This window comes from Haliotis rufescens, unplaced genomic scaffold (genome assembly GCF_023055435.1).
Source record: "Haliotis rufescens isolate VD_foot unplaced genomic scaffold, xgHalRufe1.0.p SCAF_14, whole genome shotgun sequence".
In the NCBI taxonomy this organism is placed as follows: domain Eukaryota; kingdom Metazoa; phylum Mollusca; class Gastropoda; order Lepetellida; family Haliotidae; genus Haliotis; species Haliotis rufescens.
In genome coordinates, this window is record NW_025963824.1 from 14,931,741 (window position 1) to 14,941,435 (window position 9,695).

At 36.7% G+C, this 9,695-nt stretch overlaps 1 protein-coding gene and 1 long non-coding RNA gene across 3 annotated transcripts; both read left to right on the forward strand.

Moving 5' to 3' along the window:
• The first annotated feature begins 3,940 nt into the window (after positions 1 to 3,940).
• LOC124117931 lies at positions 3,941 to 5,074 on the forward strand. Of its 2 annotated transcripts, none has more exons than XM_048395522.1 (3): positions 3,941 to 4,179; positions 4,532 to 4,559; positions 4,908 to 5,074. In XM_048395522.1, exons 1-3 carry the CDS (start codon positions 3,976 to 3,978, stop codon positions 5,018 to 5,020), a joined length of 345 nt encoding a protein of 114 aa, XP_048251479.1. In that variant the 5' UTR covers positions 3,941 to 3,975; the 3' UTR covers positions 5,021 to 5,074. The 2 variants fall into 2 exon arrangements, with proteins under 2 accessions (XP_048251479.1, XP_048251480.1); XM_048395523.1 differs by having other exon boundaries at positions 4,926 to 5,074.
• Positions 5,075 to 5,089: 15 nt separating this feature from the next.
• On the forward strand, positions 5,090 to 6,384 carry LOC125379259. The gene is made up of 3 exons (XR_007220648.1): positions 5,090 to 5,111; positions 5,915 to 6,033; positions 6,302 to 6,384. It is a non-coding gene; the product is annotated as an uncharacterized LOC125379259 (long non-coding RNA).
• The last annotated feature ends 3,311 nt before the right edge of the window (positions 6,385 to 9,695 follow it).

Here is a 9,695-nt window from a genome sequence, read left to right on the forward strand (position 1 = left end):
GAAGGTGTCGGCAGGCTACAGTAATGACCGTGACCTCATTGATAACTCAGGGGGAGCTAATCTTAGTTCAAACTCTAGTTGAGAGTGGTTTCGCTTGGTATTCGCCCGGGACACCTTCCTTACTGTTACAGTTTTCATAAAGCGCAGAGTTCAGCTGTTATATTTTCTGGATCGCATTTGTGTCAATGCTTTAGTCTTTATTTTCGCATTGTATAAAATCATATCAATCTACATATGTAAAAAAAACCTTAAAGGTATCACATAATATTTTACATCTAAAATCATGTGGGATGGGTGGTTTTAATAATTGAATTTTAACTATACAGTGTAGTATTTATTGACTTAACAAGGAAATACATGTGATCAAATATTGGTATACAATATCTAATATTTTTCTTGCAAAAGTAATTGTAATTTGTGTCGTTTTAAATTCAATACCTATGTTATCTATACCTTCTTGAAAGACAAATATTTGAAAAAAAAAATGATTAAAAACTGTCTGTTGAACAATTGCATTCTTTAAAAACGTTGATTAAGGACATAAGGATGAATTCAATTAAATATAACAATTTACTGAAATTTTGACCGTAAAAGTTAAGCACAAATTTTGGTATCGACAAATCAAATAAAAAATGGGTTCCCATGCTCGTTCTGGTTCACGTCAAAATGTAGCACAGTTTGCAAATTCCAATATATGTTCGCAGAAAAAAATAATTATTGAATGAAGTTTACTGATCAATATAAAATTCACATTTTCAACACAATAATCTGTGCATTCAATAAACCGGTTTTAAAATGTTTTGGTGTTTTTTAATATTTAAGTCTACATCTTCCCGTTTTATGTTTAACAAATATATAGATATTCTTCAGACCATTCAAACAATAAAATCGTTGTCACGTTTAAGGTCAATGGACAAATACTAGTAAATGATCCTCAGCAACTTGTCAGACAAGCCAAACATCATTGAACTATGTTCAGGAATAGGTTTGACACCTTACAAAGTATTTCGCTCCTTAGCCAGATTTAAATGAAATCAGACAAATCAGTTTATTAGCTGTACTGAATTTAAAAGGATAGAAAATGACTACTTTATATGTGTGTTCACGTTAACTTGTGGTGTGTTCCATGAGACAACATAACTTGACAATTCCAAAATTATCTCTCTTTGCGAACGAAAATTAGTGTCACTTTTAAATTTTGAAAAGAATTATGGATCTAGATAGATAAACAAAAAAATTCATCATCTAAATACTTATAGCTTGATATTGTATTTAAGTCCTTGGTTAATTCGTGAAGTATTTTGGATACATAAACATAACAAAACAAACTTAACAAGCTTAGATTGTCATAAAATCTTGCTTGTGGGTGCGCTGCTTCCTGAACAATTTTTGTTTTGAGTGTTTCCACGTATAATGTTGGTATTCACACTAATATAAACTTGACTTTTGACATAAACACAAACATATACAGTATACATCACTTAACATCAGACTTGAACACGCATGTTGAATGCTGAACGCATATGCTGTTCGATCAAAGGTCTCGTCATTGTCATTTAGAATAACGTCCCTCACTTTCGTCCTTGAATTTTTACGCGATGTGTTTATATAATAAATTTCTGCGCGGTCACGAGAGGACCATTTGAAGGGAAAATAGTGAAGTATCTTTTGGCACATTATTTCCATTCTAATAGCTAAAGTGTGGTAACACTATACTTATTGGCTATAACATTTTTTGGCTTTGATAAATGCTATTGCATGGCACATGAATGCTTTTTGTGTTCGGTTAGTCATGGCATCTTTTATCATAAGAACAACACGTCTACATGTAGGACATATGTAGGATTGTACAGAATTTCACTCAAATATGTGCGTGTTAAACAATGTGACCTGACAATGTGATCATGAATTCCGTGTCATTTATCTATGTTGTTGTTATTGTCAGCAGCTGGGGAATCCCCGTGACGTCATCGGAAAACACCCGCTTTTTCAATCTCTAACACAAATGAGTTCTCTGTTAGAGTTACGATAGGTATCGTAGCACTGAACGATCTGCGACAGGTTTTCGATAGTGTCGAAAATCTATCTTATCTTAACCTTAAGATATCTTATCTTTGAACGTAAGTAGTTAAGATTTATCTTAGCTAAGATCGTTTCGAAAATCTAGGCCCAGAACTATAAGAATCAATCGGAAGAATTTGAGACCCCTCTGAAATCCCATTTGATCCTTTAATATGCAACACCTACAGAAATGTGGAAAAAGACACTACTTTAACAAACGTTTGGTTAAAAAAATATTTTTAAAAAATCAACGCTCCATGAAGCGGGAAATATTTTGAAAGTTGAAATATCTGAAGAGCACTGGACAAAATCTAACCGCAAACTCTTTACGTGCACTGTAAATACTAAGCTTCATTGTTTTCAATACAAAAGTCTACCCCCTTTCTACCTACTAATAATATATTATCCAAAATGGGATATATAGACAGCAATACATGTAGCCTTTGAGACTCACATAGAAAGGACTGAACTGTTTTGGGATTGCAGCTGAGTAAAATCGAACTGGGCAGCACTGGAACTTTGGCTAAACACCAGCTCTCAAATCAAAGGAAATATCCCCAAACGACATGTTTTGCTTGGATACAAATTCAGAAGTAATGCCTCATTCAAATGTATAATTACACATTTTATCATGTTAAGACACAAAGCATATTCCATTGTTCCAGATCTGCAAGAATGTACTGAAGCAGTATTTCTTCATCCCCAAATGTACAGGGGGAATTTAGTCACATCTATAAATAATGGTCATCATGCCATGCACTTTTCGTAACATGGAAATCACCGTTTTTCTGTTTTGTGAAAACAATATGAAATCCACAAAAAAATGTTTAAAAAAAGAAAAAAAGGTTCTGCATTGCCAACAAAGCAGGTTCATCTCCAAAATATGCATAGAAAATAGTTGAACACGGGTGCTACTTTATGCTGACATGCGCAGTGGGACTTTCAGTTGGGAACCCACGTATACCTATCGCTGCGGTTACCTTCGGAAGCAGTCACTAGCCAGTATTCAACGTCGTCACAGTCGGAAAGGTAAAGTATCGAAACGTCTCAATTTTGATTATATTTGTGATTATATAGAGTTCAGTCGTCATAAATAACCATTGGTGGTTCAATTCATTTATTAAATTGCAAAAAGAGAGACAGATAGGGGGAGGGAGTATAAGAGCAAATGTGCTATAGCATAAAGAGCGAAAAAGATGTTACAAGTGTCACCAATAATTTCTTTTATGTCTATATGTTATTGCCCAAAATTAACAGAACTGATGATGTAATGATATGAATACATCAACAGGCCATGTTTTATTTATGAAAGAAGTATGCATTAATAATGGCAAAGTAACATGCATATGCGTGTTGAGTACCAGTTGTATATTCATTGGAGATTAAAGCTGATATATGGCAGACATCCGGGCCTGAGGCATCAAAGATAAAAGTATCAATAATGGACAATTACATGTAGATATACCAAAAAATAATGGAAATAATACAAGCACAAAAAGTTTCAATGATGAGAGGATTCGATGCACCGACATCAGACAGACATAAACTACTCTCCAACAATCTACCAAAACTGTGATCTTAAAAAATGTTTGAATATAGAAAACTCAAAGATGTTGTCATCCGGCTTGTTTGTAATACGTTCTATATTGTGACCTTTTTTCAGCCTGTTTGGACTTTACTTCTAGATTAGAGAATGGCAAAAGTTAAAACAGTAATACAACTTCGCAAAATATCTGGAATAATATAAACATTCTATTTGGCAGAAAACTAATGTTTTGATACTTTTCACAATCTGCTTATAAATGAGAACAATGATATGGCAAAGTATATTTGTGTTCGTAGCCAGAAATTAACGGTGGAACTCAAATTAACCTGGACTTTCGGTTTGTGCGGAGAAATTACGATTTTACAACAATGTTCATGCTCCTCATTGGTCTCCTCACCCTGTCGTGTCTCCCCCGGTCGATTCTCGGCTGCTGTGATGATAGCAACGCCCTTCTGTACAGAGTTGACATCACCCTTCCTCCTAAGGTGGGGAGGGACGAGACGGCAGACATATTGCAGATTAAGGCAAAAGTGGAGGGTCTAACTGACATCAAAGTTATATTTTCATTTAAGGTTAGTGTAATTGTTGCATCGCCATTTTGTAAAGCGTAGACCACGTCACGTAGCTTGTCATAAGAGACGATTCAATTTGGATCAGGTTGCTCTGTGCCTTAGCTGATTGCATGTGATCTTGCCCCGATGGTGTTGATCCTTGCTCATCAGGTGTTTGTATTTTGGTTGCAACAAAGCATTCTGTTATTCTCAGAGAAACAACCATGTTGCTAATCACAACAGACTTTGATCGGACGTCGCCGTTTGTCAGTCCCTGAGTCTTTGCCCATAGATATTTACAGTCTGCTTGAATACTGTTTATCTTGCCTTAGAAATATTCACCCTTTCACTTACTCAAATTGTTGTTTTACAGGAAATCGGGAACCCAAAGGTATTGCTTGGTGAGTTCGATTATACAAATATGCTGAAGTTTCCCTTATAACAAAGTTACTTTTAGACATACTCTACTGTTGCTCAGCACATCTCCTATTAACGGAATATATAACTGTACTACGTAACTAGCTGGCATCGCCAAACCTGAACCAAACTTCATTAATCGTGAAGGACATTTGATTTTGTCCAATCATCGTCCACAGATGAAGTATGACACAATGGCTTTCAGTGTGGGGTTATGACGATCTTTCAGAAACTACATTATAGATAGAACAGCTATCCACTTATAGTCAATTGACATGTTTATCTCATATGTTTGTTTACACGACAAAGAAAGAAATATCTGTTAATTTCAGTTCTTAATGTTGAGAAAGCGTGCAGCTGGCCACAATTGACAAGCTTTCTGTCACGAAAGGGCTATGAGGTGAAGACGACCCCAGTGTACCGCTGTAGTGACTACGCCCGGTAACTTGGGGTCAATGTATCAAGAGACATTTATGATTTGTCTCTCGAGGATGATGAGCACTTACTTCTTTGCAAGCAAATATTTCATGTCAAAGGTATGTCTGGCAGTTAAGCGCTTACATATCGATCGTTTCATGTAAGTATTATCATATAGTTGCAAGTTAGCATTTTCATATAGTTACAAGTTAGTATTATCATATCGTTACAAAGTAGTTTTATCATATTGTTACAAGTATTATTATATAATTAAACGTATGTGGTTAGCGCATCAGTCACTATACATACAGCATCACATGGGTTAACTCACCAGCAGAAAACCTTTCCTAGCTACTGTGCGTGTTGGTTTAAAAGGGGGATAAACACAACAGCTCTTCTAGCGAGTATAAGCTTTGTCCAGGAATAATAACAAGGTAGCACTGTAGCTCATTTAGTTATACATTAAACTCTTTGATATATCAGCACAGGAAGTAATATAAACAGGTGTATAGTTGTGTGGTTTTTCAAAGAGATATCACAGCTGTGGATTTTATTCTGATCAGTCAGGTTTTAAATGACCATAAATTCATCTGGTTGAAACAATCGTTGCGTGTCAGAGTACATTAACCTAACTACATGATTATCTCCAAAATCAAAAATAGCTGACAATCTGGACTTTGTGGTAGGAATCTCCAAAGCACCTAAGCATTCCTGGATGTCCAATACTTACTTGCTGTAACATCTCCTTGTGACAAGGATGAGGGTTGAAGTAGAGAACAGTCAAAAGTGGCAAATATACTAGGAATTAGCTAGCTTCCAACAAAGGATCAAAATGCACAGCCATGTGCACGCTTTGTGAATAAAATCTCAAAGTTCCTCTTCCAGACTCATGTATGTTATCCAGTTCATACTTACATTTCAGATTTAACAACAGCTGAGTTTGACGAGAAGATGAGACAGATGTTTGAGAGAGACGTGGGGTTTCTGAAAGCAGGTCAAAGGGCGGCATGTTTCAGAACTCTAGCAAGCCTTCCAGTTGAGGTAAACCTTCTTGCACACTTCATTAATCCCATGAGTTCGTTTCTAGGTTTGTCTTATCATTCCTTGTGCTAAGTGGTAAATGTCTTTTCCTGCATCACTTCTGACTTTCCCCATGCATCAGGCTGACACACAATTCTTACAACTAAATAATGTTAAATGGTGTGTTACACCGAATTATTTCACCCAGGATAATTTGTTGTAGCAATTGTGATGGTTTTCGCATTTTAAGAACGCGCTTGCAATGACTTTTTTTTTGGTCACATTACAGTTAATGCACTTCGCGCCAGCTGGCCCTAAGAAAATGGAGGCGGTAGAAGATACCTTGCATGGACCCGATACCTTTGACCTTGAAATCATTCGAATCCAGAACCTTGCTCCGTATGTTGGAAGGTGTCAGTGAAAAGATGTAGTTTCCTATGTGGCCTGACAGTAAAGGATTATATATATCAGTCCACTAATAGTTTCAGAACTTGAAACCAGATATTCAGAAGGAATACATTTTAAACATGTTCACGGAAAGAATGATATGTAATTAGCTTTGAATAAAGTTTTGCATTCCTTTCATCTTTGCTTTCAATTCATAAATGTCGCATTCTGTGCACTGTTTATCCGTGTTCTTGCTCTTTTCTGAGAAATATGTTGAACTGCACACGTGAGTGAATGGTACTTCAGTCACGCTGAGAAATCCATTTGAGACTATTCGTATCCTGAATATGATTGAAATCGAATTCCAGTTCCGTGATAGGCTATTCCATGGTGATATCCTGAGGTCACATTATGACCAACAACTTTTCCCATTTCTCCGTGAACACTCAACAAGAAGAGAGCCACTGTGAAGACGCGTCACATTCTTAACTTCTCCACAAATATAAATTCCAGATACAGCTTTGGAAATGGCAAAGGGATTAAGTTTAATTGGTTGTTTATCAGCTGCTTCTATGACAACAAATCGGGCCCATGAATCTAAAACAGGAGATGACTTTTCGGTTTGATTAGTTTCATCAAGATCGACATATGGTCGGTTTGAACGGTTTGAACCAGGGTATGCGTGAGACATGATGAAAGAAAATAATTCAACACCCCTGCTCCCCACCCACTATTGAGTGCCATAAAGAGCGATGTTTTATTGCGCCGGATCTCCAACATGCAAACATCAGGGATACAGAGGTGATATACTCCAGTAAAAACAACATGAATAGCTGAATTTCTATACCAAATATAATGTCAGGCTGGTTCGGCCCATGACAGTTAATTGGAGACAGACAGAACTCAGAGGTTGATAGTACCCGATTGGCCCATGAGCCACCGCCTTCTGGCATTGGACTCTAGGCAAGTTTATATCATACATTAATAACATACATACACACCCAACATTCACATACACAGCGCATGGCGTGATCAGCCGATTGATAGAACCGGGCCCATTTTACCACCCGTCTAGGTTAAGTCAGGGTCTAAGTGGTGTTGTGAGCAAAAGGAACCCCAGTTCCAGGCTCCAGTGCCCTCAGCCACCAGAATACCGTCCTCCACCAACACAAGGGCACAACCCACGCCAGACAGGTTGCCCAATTTGATCGCCTTTTACGACCAGAAATGGGGTGCTGTGGACACATTCTGTCCCGGTTCCACACGGGGGAAGAGCTATTAGCATTACCCAGCACTCACCACGGGGAGGTTGCTCATCATGAGTACCCCAAAAATCATCAATTATTAGAAGATTTTTTAATAAGTAAATAAAATGGGGTACACTTTTTGACATGAACTTACCGAAAGTTGGACAAGAGTCCATATTGAATACAACTGCCAATATCTAAGAAACACTATTGTCATAACGATACGAAACGACTTTTACAAAGATCTCCTGACTTCATTGTGGAATTTCATTTCATCTATTCGTTCCACAGAACTATCAGATATTGGCCTATTTACGAATAATGCATGGTTAAATTAAAATATCTAGATTAATGGAAAAGGGGCAGTCTGCGAAAACAGGTACGGAAAACGCTTACGCTATGCACATGACTTGTTGGAAGAGAAAGGGTTTTGTTTTCCTTTGAATCTGCTGTTAAGAAATTTAATTTACAAACAAATTTCTTGACATTGATGATCATTATAAACACCATAACACAATACTGAAGAACTATATGAATCAATCGGAAGAACTTGAGACCCCTCTAAAATCCCATTTGATCCTTTAATATGCAAGACCTACAGAAATGTAGAAAAAAACACTACTTTAACAAACGTTTGGTTAAAAAATTATTGTTTAAAAAATCAACGCTCCATGAAGCGGGAAATATTTTGAAAGTTGAAATATCTTAAGAGGACTGGACAAACTCTTACTGCAAACTCTTTACGTGCACTGTAAATACTAAGCTTCAATGTTTTCAATACAAAGGTCTACCCCCTTTCTACCTACTAATAATATATTATCCAAAATGGGATATGTAGACAGCAATACATGTAGCCTTTGAGACTCACATAGAAAGGACTGAACTGTTTTGGGATTGCAGCTGAGTAAAATCGAACTGGACATCACTGGAACTTTGGCTAAACACCAGCTCTCAAATCAAAGGAATTATCCCCAAACGACAGGTTTTGCTTAGATACAAATTCAGAAGTAATGCCTCATTCAAATGTTTAATTACACATTTTATCATGTTAAGACACAAAGCATATTCCATTGTTCCAGATCTGCCAGAATGTACTGAAGCAGTATTTCTTCATCCCCAAATGTACAGGGGGAATTTAGTCACATCTTTAAATAATGGTCATCATGCCATGCACTTTTCGTAACATGGAAATCACCGTTTTTCTGTTTTGTGAAAACAATATGAAATGCCACAAAAAAATGTTTAAAAAAAGAAAAAAAGGTTCTGCATTGCCAACAAAGCACGTTCATCTCCAAAATATGCATAGAAAATAGTTGAACACGTGTGCTACTTTATGCTGACATGCGCAGTGGGACTTTCAGTTGGGAACCCACGTATACCTATCGCTGCAGTTACCTTCGGCAGCAGTCACTAGCCAGTATTCAACGTCGTCACAGTCGGAAAGGTAAAGTATCGAAACGTCTCAATTTTGATTATATGTGTGATTATATAGAGTTCAGTCGTCATAAATAACCATTGGTGGTTCAATTCATTTATTAAATTGCAAAAAGAGAGACAGATAGGGGGATGGAGGATAATAGCAAATGTGCGATAGCATAAAGAGCGAAGAAGATGTTACAAGTGTCACCAATAATTTCTTTTATGTCTATATGTTATTGCCCAAAATTAACAGAACTGATGATGTAATGATATGAATACATCAACAGGCCATGTTTTATTTATGAAAGAAGTATGCATTAATAATGGCAAAGTAACATGCATATGCGTGTTGAGTACCAGTTGTATATTCATTTGAGATTATAGCTGATATATGGCAGACACCCGGGCCTGAGGCATCAAAGATAAAAGTATCAATAATGGACAATTACATGTAGATATACCAAAAAATAATGGAAATAATACAAGCACAAAAAGTTTCAATGATGAGAGGATTCGATGCACCGACATCAGACAGACATAAACTACTCTCCAACAATCTACCAAAACTGTGATCTTAAAAAATGTTTGAATATAGAAAACTCAAAGATGTTGTCATCCGGCTTGTTTGTA